Source organism: Puma concolor, chromosome E1 (assembly GCF_028749965.1).
Source record: "Puma concolor isolate L17-30 chromosome E1, mPumCon1.1.hap2, whole genome shotgun sequence".
Lineage (NCBI taxonomy): Eukaryota > Metazoa > Chordata > Mammalia > Carnivora > Felidae > Puma > Puma concolor.
The window spans coordinates 11902737-11929292 of record NC_141680.1 but is presented as its reverse complement, the minus strand read 5'-3'; the positions used below and the strand labels follow the sequence as shown (position 1 = coordinate 11929292).

The 26556-nt window shown below is 62.9% G+C and overlaps 1 protein-coding gene across 3 annotated transcripts in view; it reads left to right on the top strand.

Moving 5' to 3' along the window:
• The window catches only part of RAI1 (retinoic acid induced 1), a 119983-nt gene extending 93530 nt beyond the window's left edge, over positions 1–26453 (top strand). For 2 of the 3 annotated variants that reach the window (XM_086686201.1, XM_086686203.1), the window contains 4 exons: positions 10071–15615; positions 19819–19912; positions 24475–24524; positions 24964–26453. In XM_086686201.1, coding sequence (XP_086542327.1) covers positions 10087–15615; positions 19819–19912; positions 24475–24524; positions 24964–24978 — 5688 coding nt within the window. In that variant the 5' untranslated portion in view covers positions 10071–10086 and the 3' untranslated portion in view covers positions 24979–26453. Of the gene's footprint in view, positions 1–8386; positions 9402–10070; positions 15616–19818; positions 19913–24474; positions 24525–24963 lie in introns of those variants that run through there. The other variant, XM_086686202.1, reaches the window with a different exon arrangement.
• Positions 26454–26556: the final 103 nt, after the last annotated feature.

The following is a 26556-nucleotide window of genomic DNA, read 5'->3' as shown; positions in this document are numbered from 1 at the left end:
GCGGGGGCGGGGCTGCGGCGCGGGCCGCTAGGAAGAGGTCTCCGCCTCGGCCCCGGCGTTCCGGGCGCACCTCCGCCCGCCGCCTTCTGGCAGCCGGGTGCGGGGGCTGCGCGGGGCGCCGGGAGGGAAGCGCGGCCCTTTGATTGTGCCTCTCGGCCTCTGTCCTCCGCGTCCTCGCCCTTTCCGAGGCGCGGGGAGGGGGCGGTGGGCCGTACGCCCCGCCCTGCGCGCCCCTCGCGGCCGCCGCCGCGTCCCCGACGCAGCCCGGGCCTCATTTATCATCATCTTTGGTCAAGTGGAGTGTGCAAGGAACAGCTGCTTCACTCGGCTGACTTCCGAGGGCGGATACAGCGGGAATCAGGGAGATGAATGATGGGGGCTGGGGGCGGGGGTGCAGAGCCCCCCGGGGTCCCAGCGCTGGCAGGAGGGAGGCGCGGAGCGTCCAGCGCCGCCTCCGCCTCGTGGCGAGTGCAGCGCCCCCTTCCTCTCGCGCCCGGTGCCTCCAATTACCGCGGATCGCGGACGGGGGGCGCCCCGGGAGGGGGGCCGGGCGCGGAGAGGCACCCCTCGCCGGCGGACGACGGGCGGGCGCGCTGCTGGCGGAGCCCGAGGTCGCCGTGACCTTGCTGGGGTCAGCGGGTTGGGCTGCGGAGGAGGCGGCGCGGCGTCTTTGGTGGCGCTTTCCGGATTGGCGCAGAGGCCGGGAAACCGGGCGGGGGCGAGCGGGGGTGTGAGGGGGGGAACACAAATAGAAGGTGAAATTTTACCTGCCCCTGAGGGAGTCCTGCGGATTTTCTCCCGGCAGCAGCAGGCGCTCTGCCTTTGTCTTACACGGCTGAAACATCTGTTGCAGAGGGGCGGCGAGGCCGCAAACAACCCCCACACACCCAGCGCGGCTCCCCCATCCCCAGCTCGGCCGTAGCCGAGCTCCCGGACTCTCGGCACCGCGTTAACCCTGCTCGCGCTGGGGCGCCCGCCCCGCAGCACCCCTGCCGCGGTACGCGCCGCCTTGCGCGGCTCCCTGCCCCCCAGCCTCGGAATGGGTTCTCGCGGGGGGTGCCCGGTGACCCACCCCCACTTGGAGTGGGTGCGTGCTATCCATCGGGGGTGGGGGGCGGATGCAGAAAGGGTTAATGGCCTAGTCGCAGACCCTAATTGTCAGACCTGGGCCCCGCTTCGTTTCAATTACCCTAAGTAGAGACTGAATGCGCAATTAACGAAGTCAGCTTGCCAACTGGAAAGCCGTCCCCGCTTTCACATTGAGCAGAATACTCCACCAGCTGACTTGGACTAAGCAATTTCCTCCTCTCTCTCTCTCTCTCTCTCTCTCTCTCTCTCTCTCTCCCTCTCTCCTCCCTCCCCCCTCCCAACCCCCTCCCTTTTTTTCCTCTCTCCTTAATAATAAAATTATACCAAGCAGTTTGCGGTGTGGCAGGCGGCCAGAAAAGCGTTTCTTTAAACGCCGCCGTCTCACAATTAGGCAGCAAGAGGATTTGACACGCCGTGGCGGCCTGACAGGCGGCTTCCTCCCCTGGGGGCTGGGGGGAGGGGGGGCGCCAATTCCCTGGCTCCCCCAGGTGGAACGGGGCTGGGAGGGGCTGGTTTGCTGAGCCTCCCCGACTGGGATGCTGACTGTGGGATGCTGCGGAGAAGGGGTGTCAAAGGCAGGGAAGGGAGAGGTGGTTCGCGCCCAGGCTGGGAAAGGCGGGGGAGGGGGGCGCATTCCCTGGCTCCTCTGGGGTGTCCAGCTGGAAGACCTTGACCCCTCCTCTTTTTGGCTTCCAGCTCTCAGTTCATTTTCTGGTTGACCAAGGGGCACAGAGCTGTAGAGGGATCTCAACCCTGCTGGACCTCTTGGACGAGTCACTGGCCCTCTCTGGGCTTCTGTTAATCCTTCTGCAAAATGAGGGGGGAGTTTGACCTAGAACGTGCTCTGTGGAAAGTGGCTTCTGGTGGCTCACTGCTGCTAGCAGCTGGCCTTGTTGGCGGGAGGCAGAGGTAGGCAGCACCAGGTCAGAAACAAGCCAGAGACCCCTCTCCAGCTTGGACCCCAAAGGCACGTGGGAGAGTGTCCGCCACCCCCCCCTCCCCCAGCAGCCATATCGGCAGCTGACAAATCGGGGTGACTTTGCAGGATTGCCAGGGATTGGAGCCATGAGAACAGAGAGCATTTGACCATTGGCTGTGGCAGCCAGGCCACCTGAGGGGGAGGAGGGGAGATCATGGTAGTGGCCCCACTTGCTCAGTCCTGCCTCCGGCCTCATTCAGGCGGTTCCTTCCATCTGGTGGGCCCTCACCCTTTCTCACATAATGGCCCCTTCCTTCGAGCCTCCCCGGACAACCTCCACTCTCCACCGCGCAGCCTCCTGAGGGTCTGTTGGTCTCAGGAGGGCAGGGGCCCTGCTGCTTTTTCCTCTGGATCCTCAGCACCCAGCTCTCCCCCACCCCACTGTAAGCTGAGCCAAAAAGGACCTGACCCGAGAGGGGAGGGGCTGTGACCCAGGTCTGGAGTACAGAGCTTTTTGTCTTTCCTTCCTGGCTGGCTATTGCACGTGTCCTGGCTGGCCTTCAGGCCTGTCATCATCAGGCTTCTCTTTGGGCAGCATCCTTTAGAGCTGTGGTGAGGATGGCTAATGCACTCAACCCAGAGCTGAGCCCCTCGCCCATCCCATCTGCCCGTCTGTCCAGGCAATGTTTAATTGGCACCCACTTGGGACAGTCTCCGCGATTAGGGCTTAGGACCAAACAGATGAAGAAGCCCCTGCCCTCATCAGGCTGCATTCTGGTGAGGGAGGCACACGTAACACAGCTCATTACACCATTAATTATGTAATTGCCACTGTGATAAGTGCCACCAGGGAACCCCGCAGGGACCCAGCAAGGGGGGGGGGGGCGGGCAGCAAGGCCTCCTCATTTGGTGCCTGGGGTGGAATATGCCCTGAAGGTTGTTAGCACCCCTGGGGCCTCAGCTCCCCCACGGCTCTGCACCTCCTTTCCGGCGCTCCTCAGCTCTACCCTGCTGCTCCACGACATCGCTGGTTCGTGCTGGTCTCAGGGCTTCTCCCAGGGGCCAGGGAAGGTTCTGGGTGCTCCTCCTGTTCCCATTCCTTCACACTGAGCTCCTGCGCGTGCCATTGAGCACGTGCGAGGTGCCCAAATTCTCCCAACAAGGCCCTGGCTCTGCCCTAGCAAAGCTCTGTGTGCATCAGTTACACAGCGTTTGACCCCTGGGAGCTTGTGATGGCTTGAAGTCCACATGGCTTCTCCTGAACTCCGGGTGTTAAGACTTTTTACTTGGTTGATAGCATATATTAAAAGGCGAGACTTCCCTTTAAATGCATATATATGTGAAATACAACTCAGAAGCTCTGGAGTTCAGTGGGGCTCCCCCTCGCTTTGGGACCAGGACCCTTAGTTTGCCTCCGTCCCCACCTGCTCACTTCACTCACGGGCATCGCCTGCCAGGCCCGAAGGAGATTGTTCTTTGTCAAATGAATGAGGAGTTGTGGCGATAAGCCTCCCGTGCCCCGCCCCCCCCCCCCCCCCCCCCCCCGGCATTCGTTTTGCCATCGACTGTTTGTTCTGGGTATTTTCTAGAGTTAATGTCACATTTACACATTATTCGTTCAACAAATATTTATTGTTCTGGGATACGGGGATGTAGCTGCGAACAAAACCGGACAAAATGCCTGCTCTCACGGAACTGTAGTTCTAAGAGGAGAGACCAGTCATAAAGCCCGCCAGCCACATGGCGTACTGAAAGGAGGGGAGCACTCGATAGAAGCAGGGGAGGAGGAGCGCAAGGGGTGCTCTTCCAAGCACAGCGGTCAGAGAGGGGTACCGGGGAGGGTGACCTGAGCAAAGGCTTAGAGTCGAAGAGCAAGCTATGTAGATATCAGAATGGTATTCCTAGCAGATGAAACAGCCAGTGCAAAGGCCCTGAGGCCCGGGGAGGCGAAAAGGTTTGCCCAAAGCCACAGAGTCCACAGCGGCACAGGCCACTGGCTTGGGGCCTTGGTGCTTCCACTTCCGCAGGGAAGTGATGGTCCCTTGGGGCACATGGGACAAGCTGGGGTGAGAGGTTGGGCTCTCTCTCGCCACCTTTGCCTCCCCTCAAAGCCAGCAGACACACAGATCCAATGTCATATCCACACTGTGCAGTTGCCTACAAGGCCAGGGACTTCTGGGGGTTTGGTGGAGAGGCTAGCAGAGCAGACTGCGAGACCCCCTGTGGGTCCCTGAATGTGTGGGCCACCAGACCCCAGGCCTCTTAGCTGTTTGCATCTCAGCAGTCAATACCTCCCATTTTTCTGCTCCTCATTTTGACGATGGGGAGAGGTGGTGATTTTGTTTTTCTTGAATGGTGAATAAGATGATCTAAAAACAATTACTGTCCACAAGAGACTGGTAAGTACGGAGCTGAGAATAGTTGAGCCCTCCCCACCCCAGGGGGGCTCTGGAGTACCAAGGGCACAGCTGCTGCTGAATCCCTTCTTGCTACCCCCACAGCTCCCAGTGGGGGAGGGCTGGCTGGCCATCTGCCCCTTCACCACACCTGGACCGTGCCACCCCCCCACCCCCGACCCCCGACGGCCCAGATCTGTGGGCCTGCTGGCCACCGCATCCCAGAAACCACACCATGGGGCAGTGGGGTGTGGGTGCGGAGTGGGGCTCAGCTTTAGAAGTCAGGCACCCAAGTTGAGATCTGGCTTCTGCTGCCCAGTCGCTGGGCTGTGGGACTCCCGCGGTGACTCCTCCTGGAAATGGTGTTGTGGCTTCCTAGCTGGGCCTGGAGCTTCCAGGAGTTAGCACACTTCACACACCCTGCCTGTGCCCCAGGGCCGGGTGGGGCGACCTCCTGGTGGGTTAGACCCTGAGGACGAGATATTCGAGGGACTTAGGAGGGCCTCTGGGGCTTCCGCAGCTGGGTCCTTGGAATAGACAACGTCGGTGGGCTTTGAGGGAAGGCTTTTCAAACGTCTGGAGTGTCCAAAAGCCTCTGCTCCCTATTCAGACCTCCTCCAAAGAGCCCTGAGATCCCCGCCTCACCGGGGGCTCCTAGTCGCAGCTACAGAGCCTGGCTGGGGACCCGCCTGATGTCTGGAGAGCATGCTGAGGCAGCCTTCCAGTTTCTTGTCCTTCTTGCCTAATATTCAGGACCTCCAGCCCCCATCTCCTCCCACCCAAGGCCTGTAGAGGGGTATGGTGGATTGGGTTCTTCCAAGAGCACACATGGATGCCCACCATGAGAAGGGGTGCATGCCACGTGTGTTGGGGGGGGCGCCCACATGAGGTGGTCTCGAGAGACCATCCTTTGAGGGGGGGCTGCCTTGTTCTCTGGGATTCTTTATGCCCCAGGATCGTTCCCCTGTGCCCCAGGCAGGGCTCTCCCAGCTGGCTCCAGTGCCTCCCTCCCAACGAGCCCCTGGGCCCGAGGACCCTAACCTGTCCCAGGGGCCTGCAGGGACTGGGCTGTTTGTCTTGTGTGCTCCTTGGGAGCTCGTCCCTTCCCCTGTTCAAGCCAGGCCCTTAGTATTCAAGATAGACCCCACAGGACAGCAGGAAACCTGGCTAGTGATTTATCATTTTAATCAAGGCTTCATATTTAGTATTCATTACCCACCGCAGATGGGGAGGCTTGAGGTGGTCCTACATTCTTCACTCCTCCCTGGACACCCCCCGGCCCCATCCCCAGCCTCTTGACCCAGGTAACTTCCTCCTTCCTGGTTCCCAGGCCTTGAGTGGGTTGGGTTTTTACATTTTTCCCCTGCAGCTACAAATCAGGAAACCGGGTCATAAAACAACCTTGGATAAGTGGGTGGGATGGAACCAGTGGCCTCAGAGCCGCTGCTGGGAAACAGAAAGCTTCCTTCTCTCTCTCCTTTCCTTCCTCTCTCTTCCTCTCCATCTCCCCACCCTTCCTTTCTCCCACCACCCCTCGCTCTCAGGAAAACCTCCAGCCACAGCCTCCCAGCTGGGTTCCATCAGGTCCCCTGTGGGAGCCGTGGCCGCTCTGGCCCACACTGTGCCCGTGTCCCTGACCAGGGGGACTGCCCTGGGGAACTGGAGGAGCTGTGGGCCCAGGGACAGCAGTTACCATGGTGATAGTGGGAGGCCAGTGAGCACCACTGCTCATGAGTGGACCTCCCTAAGGTGGGTCTGGCTCCCTGAATAAAAGGGGGGTCCTGCCCTGGTTTCCAGGGCCTCACATGCTGCAGAGGGGACCGCTGCCCTTCCCTTGCAGCACCTTCTTGCTGTCACACTCCGAGATGGCTTCCTCTAGGTGGGAGTTCTTGGTGTGGGGTCCAGGGGAGGGGACGTGCACCCTTGGTCTGGTCGCAGCTGCCGCTGCAGGCATCCCACAAAGGGAACTTCGCTGTGGGTGGGCTCGAAGGTAGGTCTCTTGCCCTCTGAACCTCACCCTTTTCTCTAGAAGGGCAGAATAGTCAAAGCATGCACTGAGCAAACCTGCACAGACTAAGCACCCAGGGCCAAAGGATGCCCCTGCGCCCTTGGACCTATAGTGCCTTTGGCTGGGAGCCGAGAGGCCTGGGCTCATCTCCCCCCCCACCCCCCCCCACCCCTCCAGTTTCATGGCTGTGGAAATGGAGCGGGGAGGAGCAGTGAGGCCCATTGCTGTGCTAAAGGAAGTCCTGGGGCACTGGCTGCAAGGGCCGGGTCCTTGAACCAGCTTTGTGCTGTGTGTGGCCTCGAGAGTGTGCCTGTCCCTGACACGCTCAGTCCAGTGGCCGGGGAAACCAACTTCCAGGAGTTGTTATAAGGGACTTCTGTCATAAGCATTGCGGTCTGGTGCCTAGAGGACACTCAAGACTGACCTTCCCCTCGAGAACCTCGGAGATCAGGCCTTGACCAAGTGTCCACAAGAAGCAGGTGGGGGAGGCGAGGATGGGGAGGCTGGGCTGGCCCAGAGGGAGCCCCCTGAGGATGTGTTAGGAGGGTGCCCTCCCCCGGCCCCCACCCCTTCTCCCTCCTGCTGAACCTACAGAGGCCGAACGCCCCAGGCTGTTCCCCCCATTGTCCCCTCTTGCCCTCCCCGGGTGGGTTCAGAGGTCACCATCTCTCTGCCAAAGGGGCCTCTCTCTGCCCCCCCTCCTGGTGCCACCCACCCCTGCCTGCCGCCTGCCTCTCTCCCCCTCCTTGTCCTTTCCTAGTGCTCTTGAAAAGTAATCATAATCATAATAATTAATAACAACAGAGCCCGTGGCAGGCCTGAGGCAGCTCTTAAAGAGCCAGAGCCCCATTTTCTCCTGGCAGATCCAGCGGACCTTGTTGGCTCAGAGAGACCGAGACCGGCATCGGCTTTGATGCCGTGCCTTTGTTCCCGCAGCCCTCCCTCTCCCCCTCCCGCCGCCTGGGGTTGGAGGGTGGTGTTGGGGTGAGCATTTTTGCCTGCGTTCTCCATCAGGCACTGGGCTTCTCGTATTTTAATTGAACTGTCTTTTCTTAGAGATAGATGCTTTCACCGCATCCAGCTGCTCGTGTATTGGGAAACCCGCCTTTAATACGGCTCGGCTAAATTAAAAGACGCAGCAGCTGGACTGATTAAAGGTGGTGGGGGGGGGACACTGGTCCTAGTACTCTCTAAGTAATGTTTCTGGTAATGCATTTTGGAGAATGTGAAGAAAAATAAAAAATAAAAAAATAAAAAAGCTGTAGAAATGTTAATGATATCCACAGGACACTCAGCAGGAAATGGGAGCGATCTGGGACTAATAAAAGCCGAAATGTAATTTGTGCAGATATACGAGGCGCAGCCTCCAGAGTGGTCCTGGGTTTGCGCGTTTCGGGCTCATAAACACAGGCCGGGGAGGCAGAGCGCCGTAGGATGTCCTCGGGAGCGGGCCTTCCTCGCCACTGCCTGCCAGCCAGTGACACCCGAATAAAAGTGACGGCTGCTGCCAGCCGGTTGCGTGCCTGCTCATTTCCTGTGCCCGAGCATGGGAGGGGGCCGCCCGCCCGGCAGCCTTCTCTGGAAGGTCAGGTCAGGAGGCACGGGGCCAAGCGATGCCTCCCGCTCCTCTGGGTTGGCGTGTCACAGCAGGCACCCCCTGTGACGTTTGATCCCAGCCGCCAGGGATGGGATTGAAGTGGGTCAGAAGGGCGGGCGCGTTTTTCCTTGTTGGGGTGCCTGTGATAAATCCAGGGAGAGGCGGGAGGGAAGGCGCAGGGCTGTGTTTGCCAGGGGCCTGCTGGCTTTGATGGGCCCGGTGGGAAGGGGCTTGCCTTGTGGGACACTGGTCTCGTCTGCAGCCAGGGCCTTCTGTCCCCGAGTCAGGGCCGGCTGACTGCCGAGGTCAGGGGAGGTGGGCCTGGGCCGTGCTAACAGGGCTCCGGGGGCTCTGGCAGCCCCAGACTGGCCCTGCTCGGCCGGATGGAGCCCCTCCCCGGGCCCCAGCACTGAGAAAGGAATCTGAGTGGGATCCAGGGGAAGAGCTGAGGAGTGAGCTGGACCTCCTGGGGGAGCCCCCATCCCCCACTCCTCATCACTCTCTCTCCTCGTTCTCACATCTGCACACATCCGTCCGTCCGTCCGTCTATCTCTCCTCTGTGTCTCTTTTTCATTTCTGGTCCCTCCTATAACTCTGGGAGCTTGTGGCCCCCGGCAGGCCACCCCTTCCTCTTTCGGTGTTGGGAATGAACGGCTGGGAACTGGAAAGTCCCTGGTGCCCCTCTGGGGGCCTGGGCCTTTCTGTCTGCCTCTTGGCTCACCCACCAGCGGCACAGTCGTGGGTTAAATCCTGACCCCCCCCGGGCCTCTGGCTGAACGCCGGACTCCTTGATGTGATTTCTCTTGAGCCTGGAACGTTCCTCGCTCCTGTCTCCATCCCTCCCTCCTTTGAGGGTCTGCTGGGGTGACCCGGCCCCCTGTCAGTTAGGGGGACCGTTGGCCTGGATGCTTTGGGCCAGCTTGTGTTTGTGACTCCGGTTGCCCTGCCCTGAAGGGCCCACTCCTTCTCCGGGGTCATTTCCTGATCCAAGATCCTGCTTTGGGGCTGGTTAGACCTCACCAGGGGCGCGAGCCCCTAAAATAGTAACCAGATGGGTTCTTGGCCTGGTGTGCCCTGATCCTGACCCTGCAGAGTCAGAGACGGGAGGGGCCGACCAGGAGGGCTGGGGCTGCGTCACACCCAGCTGTGGGGCGCTCCTCCGTGGCCAAGGGACTGCGGCTGTGTCCCCCATTAGCATGCACTCCCTCACTCTGGGCCACGTAATCTGTTTACGCACCTATGATATCAAAAACAGGAGGCAGGTGCCGCTGTCCTGCGTTACTGGGAGTCAGAGAAGGGGACGTTTTATGCCTACAATGGCTCCACAGCCCCTAATCGACGTCTGCTAGAAGGAACAGACAGATTCCAGATGGCATGGCAGTGATAGAGGAGGTGTGTGTGTGCACGCGCGCGCGGGCTGTGCGCGCGCGTCTGTGTGTGTGTGTGTGTGTGTGTGTGTGTGTGTGCGCGCGCACGCGCGCGCTCTCTCTCTCTCTCTCTCTCTCCACAGGCCTTGGTGAGTAGCTTCTCTGGGCAGGGGCAAACCTTCCTTGGTCCCTGCATGGCTGGGTCACGCTTGAACACTGCCGCGCTGGGACTGGATTGCAGGACCCAGGCGGCCCCGGGGCGGGGGGGGGGGGGGGGGGGGGGCGGGGGGGGAGACAGGGGAGTGGGATTGCTCTGCTAAACGATTTTACTTACGCCAGCAGGGAAGCGCTGGGAGTGCTGGGGGTGGGGGGTGTGGAGGGGAGGAGCTGGCTGGGAGCAGGGTGGGGTGGCGCCTCCCGCAGCGGTGGCCATCCTTGGCAAGGCTCAGCTGGCAGCGGGCGATGTCGGAGCGGGAATTACAGAGCACACCTCCCTGACACAGAAGTTGTCAATATGTGCACAGCTGGTGGGGAGGCTCAGGCAAAGGGGAGACCGTCAAGAGCTGCGGGGAGAGGGCAGGGCGGGAGAGGGGTGGGAGGCAGGCGTTCTGAGGGGAAGGGAAATGGCCCGTCTGAATCGCTCTCCCTTCCCCCCCCCCGCCCCCCCTCCCTCTCTCCCTTTCTCTTTTCACAGATAACCAGCCCGAGTCATGCAGTCTTTTCGAGAAAGGTGTGGTTTCCATGGCAAACAACAGAACTACCAGCAGACCTCACAGGAGACATCTCGCCTGGAGAATTACAGACAGCCGAGCCAGGCCGGGCTGAGCTGTGACCGGCAGCGGCTGCTGGCCAAGGACTATTATAACCCGCAGCCGTACCCGGGCTACGAGGGCGGCGCAGGCTCGGCCGCCGCCGCGGCCACCGCGCGGGGCAGCAAGGGGCTCGCCTCCCAGCAGTCCCTGCAGGGCAGGCCGGCCTTCTCGGGCTACAGTGTGCAGGACAGCAGCCCGTACCCCGGCCGCTACTCGGGTGAGGAGAGCCTGCAGGCTTGGGGGGCCCCCCAGCCGCCGCCCCCCCAGCCGCAGCCCCTGCCAGGGGGGGTGGGCAAATATGAGGACAACTTGATGAAAAAGGCCGCGGTGCCCCCCGGCAGGCAGTACCCAGAGCAGGGCGCCCAGCTGCCCTTTCGGACTCACTCCCTGCACGTCCAGCAGCAGCTGCCACAGCCCCAGCAGCCCCTGGCGTACCCCAAACTCCAAAGGCAGAAGCTGCAGAACGACATGGCCTCACCTCTGCCCTTCCCCCAGGGCGGCCACTTCCCCCAGCACACGCAGTCCTTCCCCGCCTCCTCTACCTACTCCTCCCCGGGCCAGGGCGGCGGCGGGCAGGGCGCCCACTCCTACAAGAGCTGCACCGCACCGTCCGCCCAGCCCCACGACAGGCCGCTGACCGCCACCGCCAGCCTGGCCCCGGGGCAGCGGGTCCAGAACCTTCACGCCTACCAGTCCGGCCGCCTCAGCTACGACCAACAGAAGCAGCAGCAGCAGCAGCAGCAGCAGCAGCAGCAGGCCCTTCAGAGCCGGCACCACGCCCAGGAAACCCTCCACTACCAAAACCTCGCCAAGTACCAACACTACGGGCAGCAAGGCCCTGGCTACTGCCAGCCGGACGCGGCCGTCAGGACTCCGGAGCAGTACTATCAGACCTTCAGCCCCAGCTCCAGCCACTCGCCCGCACGCTCCGTGGGCCGCTCCCCCTCCTACAGCTCCACCCCGTCGCCCCTGATGCCCAACCTGGAGAACTTCCCCTACAACCAGCAGGCGCTCGGCACCGGGGCCTTCCCCGCCGGCATCGCCGACCACAGCCACTTCATGCCCCTGCTCAACCCCTCCCCGACCGACGCCGCCGGCTCGGTAGACAGCCAGGCTGGCAACTGCAAGCCGCTGCAGAAGGACAAGCTGCCTGAGAACTTGCTGTCGGATCTCAGCCTGCAGAGCCTCACGGCCCTGACCTCGCAGGTGGAGAACATCTCCAACACGGTCCAGCAGCTGCTGCTCTCCAAGGCGGCCGTGCCGCAGAAGAAGGGCGTCAAGAACCTGGTGTCCAGGACCCCGGAACAGCACAAAAGCCAGCACTGCAGCCCCGAGGGCAGCGGCTACTCGGCCGAGCCGGCGGGCACGCCGCTGTCCGAGCCGCTGAGCAGCACGCCGCAGTCCACGCACGCCGAGCCGCCCGAGGCCGACTACCTGAGCGGCTCCGAGGATCCGCTGGAGCGCAGCTTCCTCTACTGCAGCCAGGCCCGGGGCAGCCCCGCCAGGGTCAACAGCAACTCGAAGGCCAAGCCCGAGTCCGTGTCCACCTGCTCCGTGACGTCGCCCGACGACATGTCCACCAAGTCCGACGACTCCTTCCAGAGTCTGCACAGCAGCCTGCCGCTCGACAGCTTCTCCAAGTTCGTGGCGGGCGAGCGGGACTGCCCGCGGCTGCTGCTCAGCGCCCTGGCGCAGGAGGACCTGGCGTCCGAGATCCTGGGGCTGCAGGAGGCCATCGGCGAGAAGGCCGACAAGGCCTGGGCCGAGCCGCCCGGCCTGGCCAAGGACGCCGGCAAGCCCCCCTTCTCGCTGGAGAACCACAGCGCCTGCCTGGACTCCGTGGCCAAGAACGCGTGGCCGCGGCCAGGGGAGCCGGAGGCCCTGCCCGAGTCCTTGCAGCTGGACAAGGGTGGCAGCGCCAAGGACTTCAGCCCGGGGCTGTTTGAAGACCCCTCTGTGGGCTTCGCCACCCCTGACCCCAAGAAGACGGCCGGTCCCCTCTCCTTCAGCAGCAAGCCCACCCTGGGGGCCGCGGTGTCGGACCCTGCCGCCGCGGCTTTTGACTGCTTCCCAGACACGACCGCCGCCGGCTCCGCGGACGGCGCCAACCCCTTTGCCTGGCCCGAGGAAAACCTGGGGGACGCCTGTCCCCGGTGGGGCCTCCACCCCAGTGAGCTCACCAAGGGCCTGGAGCAGGGCGGGAAGGCCTCAGATGGCGTGGGCAAGGAGAACGCCCACGAGGCTTCGGCCTGCCCGGTCTTCCAGGAGGAGGAGCCCCCCGGGGAGAAGGCCACGGTGCCTCGGGACTCCGAGCAGGAGGAGGCGGGTGGGGTGAAGGAGGAGGTGGGCGGGCTGCTGCAGTGCCCCGAGGTGGGCAAGGCCGACAGGTGGCTGGAGGAGGGCCGGCACTGCTGCTCAGCGGCCGACTTCGGGGACCTCCCCCTGCTGCCACCCACCGGGAGGAAAGACGACCTGGAGGCCGAGGAGGAGTACTCCTCCCTGTGTGAGCTCCTGGGCAGCCCCGAGCAGAGGCCCGGCATGCAGGACCCGCTGTCGCCGAAGGCCCCGCTGATGTGCACCAAGGAGGAGGTGGAGGGGGTGCTGGACACCAAGGCCGGCTGGGGCTCCCCGTGCCACCTCTCCGGGGAGTCTGTCATTTTGCTGGGCCCGACCGTGGGCGCGGAGTCGAAGGTCCAGAGTTGGTTCGAGTCCTCCCTGTCCCACATGAAGCCAGGCGAAGAAGGACCCGACGGGGCGCTGGCTCCGGGGGACTCCGCCACCCTGGCCCCGGACGCCTCCCTGGCCCAGAAGCCGAACAAGCCCGCTGTGCCCGAGGCTCCCATTGCCAAGAAAGAGCCTGTGCCGCGCGGCAAAAGTTTACGGAGCCGGCGGGTGCACCGGGGGCTGCCCGAGGCCGAGGACTCCCCGTGCAGGGCACCTGTGCTGCCCAAAGACCTCCTGCTCCCCGAATCCTGCACGGGGCCCCCCCAGGGACAGATGGAAGGAGCAGGGGCCCCGGGTCGGGGGGCCTCAGAAGGGCTCCCCAGGATGTGCACACGCTCCTTCACGGCCCTGAGTGAGCCCCGCACACCTGGACCCCCGGGCCTCACCACCACCCCCGCGCCCCCAGACAAACTGGGGGGCAAGCAGCGAGCCGCCTTCAAGTCTGGCAAGCGGGTGGGCAAGCCGTCACCCAAGGCGGCATCCAGCCCCAGTAACCCGGCCGCCCTGCCCGTGGCCTCCGACAGCAGCCCCATGGGCTCCAAGACCAAGGAAACAGACTCGCCCGGCACCCCGGGCAAGGACCAGCGCTCCATGATCCTGCGGTCCCGCACGAAAACCCAGGAAGTGTTCCACTCCAAGAGACGGCGGCCCTCAGAGAGCCGGCTCCCCAACTGCCGTGCCACCAAGAAGCTCCTCGCCAACAACCACCTGCCCGCCACGTTCAAGGTCGCCGGCAGCCCCCAGAAGGAGGGCAGGGCCAGCCAGCGGGCGAGGGTCCCCAAGCCCGGGGCAGGCAGCAAGCTCTCCGATCGGCCCCTCCACTCACTCAAAAGGAAGTCCGCCTTCATGGCGCCTGTCCCCACCAAGAAGCGGAACCTGGTTTTGCGTAGCGGCGGTGGGGGGGACGTGAAGGAGGAGGGAGCCGAGGACTCCTCCACCCTCTTCAAGAGGATGTCTTCCCCCAAGAAGGCCAAGCCCACCAAGGGCAACGGTGAGCCCGCCGTGAAGCCCCCGCCCCCGGAGACCCCGGATGCCTGCCTGAAGCTCGCCTCGCGGGCGGCCTTCCAGGGGGCCATGAAGACCAAGGTGCTGCCGCCCCGGAAAGGCCGGGGCCTGAAGTTGGAGGCCATCGTGCAGAAGATCACCTCGCCCAGCCTGAAAAAGTTTGCGTGCAAAACGCCAGGGGCCCCTCCTGGTAATCCTCTGAGCCCATCTCTCCCTGAGAAGGACCGAGGGCTCAAGAGCGCCGGGGGCAGCCCAGTTGGGGCAGGCGAAGGTCTCTTAAATGTGGGCACCGGGCAGAAGCTCCCAGCAGCTTCGGGGGCCGACCCGTTATGCAGAAATCCAACCAACAGATCCTTAAAAGGCAAACTCCTGAACAGTAAGAAACTGTCCTCGACTGACTGTTTCAAAACTGAGGCCTTCACGTCCCCGGAGGCCCTGTTGCCCGGGGGGACTGCCCTGGCGCCTAAGAAGAGAAGCCGGAAAGGCAGGGCCGGAGCCCTCGGACTCCCTAAAGGTCCCCTGGAGAAGCGGCCCCACCTAGGCCCGGCTCTGCTCCTGACTCCCCGAGACAGGGCCAATGGCACTCAGGGGGGTGGTGAGGACAGCTCTGGTGGAGGAGGCAAGAAGCCAAAGACAGAGGAGCTGGGCCTGGCCTCCCAGTCCCCTGAGGGCCGGCCCTGCCAGCCCCAGACAAGGGCGCAGAAGCAGCCGGGCCATGCCAACTACAGCAGCTATTCCAAGCGAAAGCGCCTCACTCGGGGCCGGGCCAAGAACACCACCTCCTCCCCCTGTAAGGGGCGTGCCAAGCGGCGGCGGCAGCAGCAGGTGCTGCCCCTGGATCCCGCAGAGCCTGAAATCCGCCTCAAGTACATTTCCTCCTGCAAGCGGCTTCGAGCAGACAGCCGCACCCCGGCCTTCTCGCCCTTTGTGCGGGTGGAGAAGAGAGACGCGTTCACCACCATATGCACTGTTGTCAACTCCCCGGGGGAGGAGCCCAAGCCCCACAGGAAGCCTTCCTCCTCTGCCTCCTCTTCCTCATCCTCGTGCTCATTCTCCTTGGATGCGACCGGGGCCTCCCTGGCCACGCTCCCTGGAGGCTCTGTCCTGCAGCCACGCCCCTCCCTGCCCCTGTCCTCCACCATGCATCTGGGGCCCGTGGTTTCCAAGGCCCTGAGTACCTCTTGCCTTGTTTGCTGCCTCTGCCAAAACCCGGCCAACTTCAAGGACCTCGGGGACCTCTGTGGGCCCTACTACCCCGAACACTGCCTCCCCAAAAAGAAGCCAAAACTCAAGGAGAAGGTGCGGCCGGAGGGCACCTGTGGGGAGGCCTCGCCGCCCCTCGAGAGAACACTCAAAGACCTTGAATGTGCAGCTGCCGCTGCCCCTGGAAAAGCCCCGAGGCCCGACGGCCCGGCCGACCCCGCCAAGCAGGGCTCCCTGCGCACCAGCGCCCGGGGCCTGTCCCGGCGGCTGCAGAGCTGTTACTGCTGCGACGGTCGGGGGGATGGGGGCGAGGAGGTGGCCCCAGCTGACAAGAGCCGCAGGCATGAGTGCAGTAAGGAGCCGCCGGCAGAGCCTGGCGGGGACACCCAGGAGCACTGGGTGCACGAGGCCTGCGCCGTGTGGACGGGCGGGGTCTACCTGGTAGCCGGGAAGCTCTTTGGGCTGCAGGAGGCCATGAAGGTGGCCGTGGACATGGTAAGAGGCCAGCCCAGTTGCGGTGCGGGAGCTCAGGGTCCGCAGCTCAGGCAGGCAGGCAGGCAGGCAGGCAGGCAGTTGGGAATCCCCCCTCATCTCTCCAGTGCCACGGTTTGGGCCAAACACACCCACGATCACAGACTCACGTGTGAGGCGCTTGGGGGTGGAGTCGAGACGGACGGAGGCAGCACGGGCTCGCCCACCCCTGTCCAGGACTTGCAGCTTCAGCCCCTCAGCACCCGGCCCGTCCCGGCGCCCGGCCCCTCCCCCATACACACACCTGACACCCACCGTCGGGCTCCCGTCACCCACCCCCAACCCCCAGTCCACCTGGCCCCGTCTCGTGCCATCAGCTGACACGCCAAGACCCCCCCCCCCCCAAAACAGGCAGCCTCCCAGAATTGAACATCCGGGCAGCCTAAAAAAAGCAGGTGCCCCCCTTCCAGTACGTGTCTCCTTGGCCTCTGAGGTGGAGCACGGGCCGAGGGAAAGAGCCTCTCGGGAGGTATTTGGGATGCGTCCCCCTCCCAGGGCCGGGTGGTCTGGGAACCTCTCGTGAAACAGTCACAAAATGCTCCTTGAGGAACAGTCACAGATCCGTGAGCAAGAACGCAGGCTGGCTTTTTGGTTCAGACCCCGGCACCGCCCGTCACGCACCGTGTGACTCTGGGCGTGGGGCTCAGCCCCTCTGTGCCTCCGTGTCCTCCTCTCTAACGCGGGCAGGGTGGTTCCCCGCCGCGGAGGGGCTGTGGGGCCCGAGCGGGTTCGTGCCCGTGAAGCTGTCAGAGCCGTGCCTGGCCTCAGTGCCCGCCGACCGTCTTCTGCTCTCTGCTAGGCCCAGTGATGGCGGCTGGGCCACATCACACTAGGTGATGCCTCCAGTCCGGCTACCGGGGGATCTTGCTCCTCACGCTCCCTTCTGAGGGGTGCGGGCGGCCGGAGTGAGCAGGCAGCTGGGGGCGCATCTTGGAGCCCCCTCAGGTCTGCCTGGTGGCAGTCGGCGGAATGTGCCCGGGACGTGGTGGTGGGGCCAGCATTCTGTTCCTGAGGCCTGTGCTCTTGCCCTCCCCCTCCCCCACTCGGCCCACCCCCTCCTACTGCCTGTGCTGGGGGTCCCCACCCCCAGCCACTGGGACCGGCCCCTGTGCCTGAGGGCCTCAGCCTCCCCTCCTTTCCTGCACCAGACCTTACACAGCCCCGGGGGCGTGGTTAGAGACCTCTCCGCGCCCGGGCTTCCAGCCTGACTGAGGCAACCCCAGTTCCCAACAGGACACCTGCTAGTTTCTTGTCTTCCTCTCTCCCAGTCTCCTTCTCTCTCTCTCTCTCTCTCTCTCTCTGTCACTGGCTCCCGGCTCCTGCCCAACCTGTCTGACATAGGCTCAAGTCTCTCCCATCATTAAAAAGTAATACCCTCAGATCACCGCCTCCCCCCTCCAGCACGCATGGCCCGCCCACCCCCACGCGGCTCTGGCCTGCCTGTGCTGCCTCTCTGAGCCGGGGCCTGATCCAGCCTTTTCCTAGCCACCTGCACCCATCGTGGTGGGTAAGCTGCCCACGTGCCCCAGCCTGTTCCGGGCGCCCTGGTCTCCCCTCGCGGACCCGCACGCGAGTCCTGTTGGGCCAACGAGGAAGCCGGGGTCAGAGCGGCGCCGTGCCTTCCTGGTGTCCCGCGGCTGTTGAGTACTGGAGCTGGAAGTCAGCCCGGTCGACCCATCTCTGCCCGCTGTGCCCTATGCCAAAAACGGTGTGGTAGCCTGGCACCACCGGGGGCCTCCCCGGGAAGGTCGGGACGGGGCCGCGGCAAGGACATACAGCAGCAGGCACTTGCCGTTCGCCGGCCGCACCTCCCTCCCTCACCGGAGGCAGTTCAGATGGGATCTGAAGGGCCGCCGAGCCAGAGATGGTCCAGCCAGGCCAGGGCTTGTGAGCCTCAGAGGGGATCATTAAGGCAGTCCCCCCCCCCCCCCCCCGCCCCAGCTGGAGGAGCAGACCGTGCCACAGAACGCTCTGGAGAGACGGGCAGGCTCTGGGACTTCTGAGGGGCACGGCTCCATGCCCCCTGCTCCCATGGCCCGGGCATCCTAGGCCTCCTGTCCCCACCAAGACCTCTTGCTGCCTGGACAGCTCAGTGGCAGCACACTCCCTTAGAGAGACGCAGACCCGGGTTTGAATCGCAGCTCTGCTGAGGGCAGGTTCTGTGACTCCAGCAAGTCACTGCCCCCTGTGAACCTCAGGAGGCCAAACCCTGCTGGCAGGGCCGCAGGGTTGCGGGGCTGTGGGGGTGGTCTTCCCTCCCCAGCACGCAGTAGGGGCCCTGTGCATCAGGGCTCCAGGCCCCGGCACACCTGTTGCTACCTTGGCCTCACTTTTGCTCTCTGGGGGACAGAACTTCCATGTGGCCCCTCGGGGGCAGCCCCGTTTCTTCTCTGTCCCCTCCCGAGAGCCCCCACATGGCTTGCTGTCCCTGAGCCCTACCATGCCCACCCCCTGGGACCTCGGGTTCTCTCTCCACCAGCCTGGAGTCCTTTGTCAGGTTCACAAGCCCTGCTGGGGGAGCAGAGGATCAGAGCCTGGGTGTGATGGTCAGAAGGGCCCAAGGCCTCTGTCCCTCTGTCCCTTGATTTCTTCACGTCTGCAGTGCCACTCGGGATTGGGGGAGGGGGGGACACGGTGCAGGCATGGTAGCGTGAGGCTGCTCTTGCGACTGTTGTCCTTTAAGCGACAAAACCCCTGAGGGCGCAGCCCTGGTTTGGGCCCCAGTCCTGCCTTATTCCCTCCTTGTGGGCCAGAAATTGAGGGAATTTGGGGCCTCACGGTCCCAGGAGATCTCAGCCCTGACCGCAAGGAAACTGCGCGTCTAAAGGCATTGTATGAAAACCTGATGTTCCAGAATATACCCAGCCCCCATCCCTGCACCTCCCCGCTCCCAGCTTGATGGCCAGAGGGCGCATTCCTGGGCATCTTCCCCAGGAAGGTGGGAGAAGACTCTCATTCCTAGTCTCCCCCAGATGCTGGGGATGGGATCTGTCTTAGTCCAGGGACCTGGCATGGAGCCCCTGCCTCGAACAGTATGGGGGGGTGATTGCCAGCCTGTGCTCCAGCCGGGCAGCTGGGCTCAAAGCCCGGCTCGGCGACTTAGGGGCTGTGTGCCCTCAGGCAGTTTAATCAGCCTCTCTGAGCTCTCGTTGGTAACCTGGGTAGAATTACGAGGATATCAACATAAGGTTACGGGGAGGCTGCTTCCAGGCACATGGGGCACATCGTAAGCTGCCGTTACCTGTTGGTAGCTTAGCAACCACAGCTTAGTCCTGCCACAGCTGCGCTGCCCTCCTGTGTCTACTCCCCAACCCATACAGTGAGGCTTCTCGTTTTGCGTCGCCTCCTTGGCATCGCCCAGCTGTCCCGGCCATGTCCCTGTTCAGACAAGTGGGGCAGAGTGGGCTGGCCGCTGTGCTGCCTCACATGAGATTTACATCACCTTGGCATGTCAGGACTGGCTGTGTCCTCTTCTCCGGGGATCTGGTGAGGATGAACGGCCCATCGAAGGGCGGGAGAGTGTCTTTCTGGGTAGAAAGCAATGCTTCTTGCCTTCACTCTTGCCTGGAGCGGAAGCCTCAGTTTCACCATCTAGAAAATGGGGTTTGTGAAAGTTACGGCCTGAAGGGCCGGTGGGAGGAACCAGTGGGTAAGGACACACCCGGTGCCTCGCACACACAAACCTGCTCAGTGCTGGCCGGTAGCCACAGCCGTAGGGTGAGTGGCCTCACGAGTTCTTGTCATCTGCTGGGCACACGGCGTCTCTTATTTAATCGTCACGACTGTCCCATAAGGGAGGCACTGTCCCCTCTGCACTGCACAGACGGGGCATGGAGAGTTTGAGTTAGCGGCTGAGGTCATGTGGGGCAGAATGGCGGAGCTGAGATTTGAACCCAGGTCTGTGTGATGCCTAGACCTGGATATTTATCCACGAGATTAGACGTTTTCCTGCCCCAAGAGGGTCACCTCGTCCAAGGCACAGCTCGGAATTCTGCCACAAAATCGCCCTTGGGGGCACTTGTGCCCCATACTGACCCTCCTTCCCACCGATGTCCAGGGAGCGTTTCGGGGGAAAGGACATGGGGTCCGTGGGAGAGCCTGTCTATAAAGCCCGCCTGCCGGGCTCCTCAGCCCTAGACTCACCCGTCTTCCCTCTCTCCTCACCAGACCTGTTCCAGCTGCCAAGAAGCCGGGGCCACCATCGGGTGCTGTCACAAGGGATGCACCCACACCTACCATTACCCGTGTGCCAGCGATGCGGGTAAGAGCCAGCCCAAGGGGACAGGAAGGCCCTGGAGGCCCACCTGAGCAGCCCAGGGGGACCCGGGCACCCCGCTCCTTGAACCCTGCCCCAGTTCACGCCTTGGCTGCCCTCCTCTCCTGCCCCAGCAATTTATTTTCTCAGCTGTCTCTCCCCTGGGACCCATGATGGACAATGCTAAGGCCACAGAGAGGAACCAGTCCCGAGCCACCTGCTCGAGGGATGCCCAGAGGCATGCATTACAGGATGGAGGGCTAGCTCAGGAGTTATCAGTGCTTAGGAGTGGTAGGGGCTGGGGAGGATCTCCGGCCTCAGAGAGACAGGGGTACTGGGGTTGGGTCTTTGAAGGCTGAATAGGAGTTCACTGGGTAAAGAAAGATGGGAGATACAGACCTCAGCAAACACCAAGTGAGGTAGGAGGAGATTGGGGTTCAAAACACTCCTATTGGGGGCGCCTGGCTGGCCCAGTCAGTGGAGCATAGGTCCCTTGATCTCGGGGTTGTGCGTTCCAGCCCCATATTGCACACGTGGAGCCTACTTATAAAAAAACAAACAAACAAAAAAACCCTCCCGTTGGCTACAGGCAACGGTTGTAGGTTTTCAGCAGGACACTGGGGTCTAGACACAGGATCAGGCTTCCCCTGCACCCTCTCCCACCTCATTCTCTCCTCTTACTCATTCATCTGTTGCATGAGCGTTTATGAGCACCCACTGTGACCCAGGCACACAGAAGGACAGACTGCATGGGCCGGAGAGATCCGGGAGTCCCAAACCTCATCGAGCAGGCAGGGAGACCCAGGCTCACAGACAGTCTTTCGATTTCATCCAAAGAAAGAGGCTGCTTATGGCGGAGCCGTAGTCACTGAGAGGCAGCTCTGGCCCGGATTCAAACCCCCGTGGCATTCTTACCGCGTGGACTTGGGGAGGTTCGTGGATGCCTCTGCAGGTGGGCTCCCCATCTGTAAAACAGAGATTAGGATCATCCCTCTTTGCTGCGGCTGCTCGGAGCAGTGAGCCAAGTAATGAACGCCGCCCAGGGAGGTGCAGCCCTCGTCCCGTTTGGGGCCAGTCCCCTGGACGGTGGCCGCCTCCCCCTGCTCCCCGCTCCCCCCCCCCCCACCCCACCCCCGCCTCTAGCCTGGAACCCGGGTGAAGTTATCAATGACTCTGCCTCATGGATGACGGAGCAGAGGTGTCTCCCAGTAGGTCCTCCCATTACCTGGAGCCCTCTCCTCCCCACCTGCCCGCTTGGTCCCGGGCCAGCAGCAGCCCCAGCTAAGCCACCCCCGGGAGCACCCGCAGGACTGAGTGATGACAGTTCCTTGGCGAGGGCTGAGGTGCTCGCACCGTGCAGGGAGGGGGCCGGCTGGAGCGGGATGTGGGGCTTCTCGCCGGTTCCACAGACCTACTCTGGGCAGCAAGAACCAGATTTTAGTGTGGACTCAGCCACTTAACCAGACCCGTGGCCTTACCCCAGTAATAGATAACTACCCCGAGGTGCATCCCTCCTTCTACAGTGATTAACTTAGCACCCACTGGGTGCCAGGCCCTGCCTCAGGCCCCTGTGCTTTCCCGGGCTGCATCTTTACAGACAGGCTGCCTTTCCCATGGCCACACAGCAGGACAGACCAGGATGCGACTACTTTGCCTGTCTTGCTCCCCATCCTGTGTTCTCTCTCCCACCCCAGTACCGTTCAGAACCTCCCGGGGGTTCCCGTTTGAGTGAGACAGACAGGAAAATCATGATGTTTGCCCAAAGTTATGGCAACCAGGAAGGGCGAAGAGTGCGTCCCTTGGGACAGAGTCACCCTGTCTGAGCTGGGGGAGGGGGGTGTGTGTGGAATCCAGGAGGACTTCCAGGAGAAGGTGCCATTGGAGCCCGGCCCCACCAGGTCAGTGGAGGTGCCCCGCAGCTGGTTAGCGGTGGGATGTACATACCAGGCCGGACACAATACACTTCCGCTCGAAAGGAAATCTTCGAAGGATTTCCCGTATGATAGGGGTCTCTGTAGAGCCCCAGAGCTTGCCACGGGAAGGGGCCCTGGAAGCCGGGCAGATGAGACACTGGCTCAGCCAGAGCCGACGGGGCCAGAGGTTGTCCCGGCGGGAGACGAGACCTGCTGATGCGGACAGAGCCTTCGCTGGCATTGAATGTGCAGGCCTTAGGGTGAGGGGCGACGGGGTGTGGAGCCTGCCATCCAGCTTCCCCACGTTGGAGGGGACAGGTCTGGGGCAGCACAGGGGTGTGCCGAAGGTGTGTCGGCTACTGGCTCTCCCAGGCCCGGCTTCCCGGCTTCAACGCCAGTCCCCGGTGGTCTGTGCCGAGGGCGTGGTCAGCCGGCGGGCTCCGCTGCTCCCTCCAGCTGGCAGACCTCCTCGCCACTGACTTGGGTGGCTGCGGTCGCGTGGCCTCTCGTGCCCCCGCAGGCCAGGCTCAGCACCACACGGTTGGCCAAACCGAGTCCCCCAGCCCGCCCAGATTCACAGGATGGATTCCTCTTCTGCCCGAGAAGAGCGACAGAGCCACAGCGCAGAGGATAGTGGCCCAGGGAGGGGGCCTGGAGCTCTTCCGGCAGTCTGTCCGTCCGCCACACGGGGCTGCTTCCCTCTGGACAGGTTGCATTTGAGGCGTCAGCAGACGTACAAGGGAAGTTGTCCCAGCTGGGCTCAGGACAGAGGCTCGCTGGCCATCAGCCCCAGGGCTCGTCAGGGCGCTGGAGGGGCCGGGGGGGGGGGGGGGGGCGTGGGCACCGCCACTTAGCAGCTGGCAGAGGAGAGCGGGTGGAGCCCCGGGCACTGGAGGAGCAGCAGCCAGAGAAGCTGGGAGAACAAGTGAGCCTCCGGGCGGCAGGGAGGGCTGGTCACGGCCCCCCTGACCAGGCGGGAGGCTTGGGAGACAGAGGAACTGGGGGAGGAGGCTGGGGAGGCCATCCAGCGTTTGGCAGACAGGAGCCCCAGGCTTCTGTTGGCACCTTCCACCTACCCGACCCCTTGGGCCTGCGAAGCGGGGGCCTGTGGGACTCTCCAGATGTCTGGGTCACGCTCTCAGACCGTAGGGCATCAGGGCCGTCCCGTTCTGCCCTGGCTCACTAGCCCTGTCCCTTCCACCCCATTAAAGACCACCTCGTTGGGGCTGAGTGACTCAGAATCACTGGCAGAAGCCAGCAAGCCACGGGTCTGTCTGAGCCTTTCCACACTCAGGCCCCGGAGCCACTTTGTCAGCTGGGTCCCCAGGTGCAGACACCAGGAGAGGTGGCCTGGCCCTGTCCTGTGGTTCCCCTCCACACGTCCAGGGTGGATGCCGGGGGCGTGGCTGAGCAAGCTGGTTTTGGAAGTGGTGACCTCCTGCCCTCTGCTTCCAGAGACCCGGAGCCTGTAGGGCCCGAAGTGGGATGTGGGGCGGGGATGACATCACATGTGCAGGCCTGGGGTTTTAGCTCAATGCTCTTTGGAAGGTGTGAGTTCAGTCCCGGCACCGCGTCTGGCCTGTCGGAGCGTAGAGAAGAGGAAAAACTGACGATCCGCCTCCAGCCGCTGGCCCTGGAGTGCACAAACCTCGTGGGCAGTTTTCGGTCTCAGGCTCCCCAGCTCTGGCAGCGGTCGGTCGGAAAAAAAAAAGGGGAGACAGCCACAGGCCTGGAGCGTTCCCAGCCCTGTTCTCAGGCCTTGCAGACCTGCCCTTCCCCGCCCTGCCTACCAGCCACCACGCTGCCGTGATGCCACGGCACAGAGCCACGGCGTGAGCAGGAGGAATGTGCTGGAAGGAGAGGCCTTGCTTGGCCAGCTCCGGCCTCCGGCTATTTATGGGTTTGGGGTTTGCTCAGAGCAGTGGCCGGCAGGGTAGGGGTGGGGGTGAGCCCAGAAGGGGACGAGGGGGTGGTGACTGGGGGCTCCTGGGGGAGAAGCCGGGGCCTCCCTAGGTGGCATCAGGCAGTGGAGTGGCAGCTTGTTATGAGTGCACCCCTGGGCCGAGGTGGGCATCAGGGACTGGCCATGCTCAGCGTCCTCTCTGTTCCCCCAGGGTGGGCAGTGCCCAGGGCACCCAGATGCCTGCTGGGATTCACTCAGACCCAAGACCTCAGTCCCGTCTTCCCCTTGCCCCCAGACTCAGGTCTGCCTCCCCCCTCGAGGCCCCCACAGGGACAAGCCCGTATCCTGAGTGTCTGCTCTGAGCGGCACAGGTGCCAGTGGCTGGTGAGCAAGCAACCGACACATAGACCAGTAGGAGGAAGTGACAAGCATGGCCGTGGCCGAGTGAAGTGAGGCAGGGGCAGGGGAGAGACACACGCATAGGGGATCTGCCATAGGGAGGGAGTCAGGAAGTCCTCGGGGATGACAAGCGGGCCTTCCGGGGCTGGCTGGGGAGAACAAAAAGCACACAGGCCCCTCAGCTCAGTCGCGATGGGGTGGAGACCGGGAGGGTTTCAAGCATGGGCTGCTTTACTTTTTGCAAAAAGCCCTGGAGCCTAGGGTCTCGTGGGCGCTGGGCCCCCCTCCCCGCCTGGCCCCCTGATGAGACTCCTGCCGCCATCCTAACCACCCAAACTTCTCTTTGGTGGCAGGTTGCATATTCATCGAAGAGAACTTTTCTTTGAAGTGTCCCAAACATAAGGTAGGTGACCACAGGCCTTCCCTCTCCCCACCCCTTGCCCTGCGGACCCTCAGCGGGGCCCAGCCCCCACCTGCCCGTCTCCAAAACTTCATTATTCCTGGTTTATCCGCAGCCTTTGGGGCAGGTTGGCACGCGCTAGTCAGACCGCCTTCTAACGAGGCAGGTCCTGAAGGAGGGGGCCGTCCGAGGTGGGGGCCAGTAAGGGCAGACAGGGGCACGGAGGTGACGGTGGCAGGGTGCGGGGAGAGAAAAGTTCAGGCCTAAGGTGAGGCTCCGCTGCCTCCAACGATACTCGCGCCCGGGGCCGGAGGCGCGGGCAGGGGCGGAGCCTCACGCGGGGGCGGGGTCATGTGGGGAGGGGCGGGGCTGGGAGGAATTCGCTCCCGGCGCTGGTCCGCCACCGGCAATAACGGGCGCTTTGGCGTCTCTTCCCCTGCAGAGGCTGCCGTTGTAATCCACCCCAACGGCGGGAGAAGCCGCCGAAGCCCGCCTGCCCGCCCGCCGCCGAAGGAGAGGAGCCGCCTGCGCAGCCCCCGGGCCTTTGAGCTGCTCCCAGCGCGGGTCCAGAGCCGATCCTTGATCCGGATTCCGGATCTTGGATCTGGCCCCTAGGGCTGAAACTTGCGGTCCCGGGTTGGGAAGAAAACACGTTCTGGAGCCGCCTGCTTCCGGAACAAGACAACACTGGGCGTTCCCGCCCGCACCCACCCCCGGGCCAGGCTTGGAGAGAGGGAGCCCGTGGAGCGGCCAGACTCCTTGAGGCACCCAGGTTCCGGCGGGGATTGGAGACCCCTTTAGCCTGGGGACACGCTTCTCCCCTGGTAGTTCCAAGACGACGTGGCACACATTCCACGTGGGTGCTGCCGCCACCGCAGCCGGTCGCGGCTTGCAGCTGGGCGCCCTGGGGGTGGGAGTGGGGGTCCAAAGGGCCCAGGAAGTGGCCAAGGGCGGCTCCGGGCTCCGAGGCCGGGTGGGGTGGGGAGGGAGCCGAAACCTTTCCGGAGAGGACTAGGCCGGCGGGGGAGGAGGCCGAAGGCTTTGGAAGGAACCTTTCGAATTGCGTCCTAGAGCCCTTCCCACCCACCCAGCCTTGGCCAAAACTTTTCGTGCGGTTTGGGCAGAGCCAGGGGAGTCCGGGACCCATGCTCAGGGGATGCGGGCTCCCCGGGTGTGGGTGGGACTGGGGCACCCCTTTGGCTTCTGTTCGTCCCCTTTCCAGCCCTCTGCCCCACCCCTGGAGCGCGACCTGGGAACGCAAAGGAGTGGTGACCAGAGCGCACCTCCGGCGAATGCGTGATCGTCCCTCTGCACGACCACCCGTCTCCAGGGACAGCAGCGCCCACTCGGCACGGGAGCAGAGACAGCGCTAGATTCGTGTACAAACCTGTGTACCCCTCTATATATATGTTACATAGAATGTATATATGTTGGGAACATGCTCGCTTCTCCCGTGTGTCGCCGCCGCCCTGCGTCGTGCGTCCCTCAGCACGGGGCCCTTGCCAGGAAGGGGGCTACGGCGACGCCCCCCTTCCCCGCGCAGCCACCACCGGCCCAAGCCAGTCCCCGCCAGTCCGTCCGCCTGTCCGTCCGTGTCCTCAGCTCTGTCCACGCTTCGATAGGCCTGATGCAGCCCCCAGACTGGGGCCGCCCTAGCAACTTCCTGTACATATGACTGTAAAATGGTAAACGTGTGTATTATATCTGGCCTCGTTATATAGTGTATATATATGTATACATATACATATATATAATATATATGAAGACTGTAAATGTTAAGACGACTAGTGTTCTTATTAGTATATTGCTTCACACTGAAGATTGTGTGTATCGAGCTGTTTCTAAAAGATGTTTATTTTCCTTAAGAGTAAAAAACAGTCATTGCATTCAGAAAAAAAAAAAGTCAATAAAGATACAACGATTGTTTTGGAAGTCTGCAGCCCGTGGATTCTAACCAGATTCCGCTGGGAGAGGGGGCCAGGCTTTAGGTGGGGGGTGGGGACGGAGAGGAAGGCTTAGTGGGGCACAAATGGAT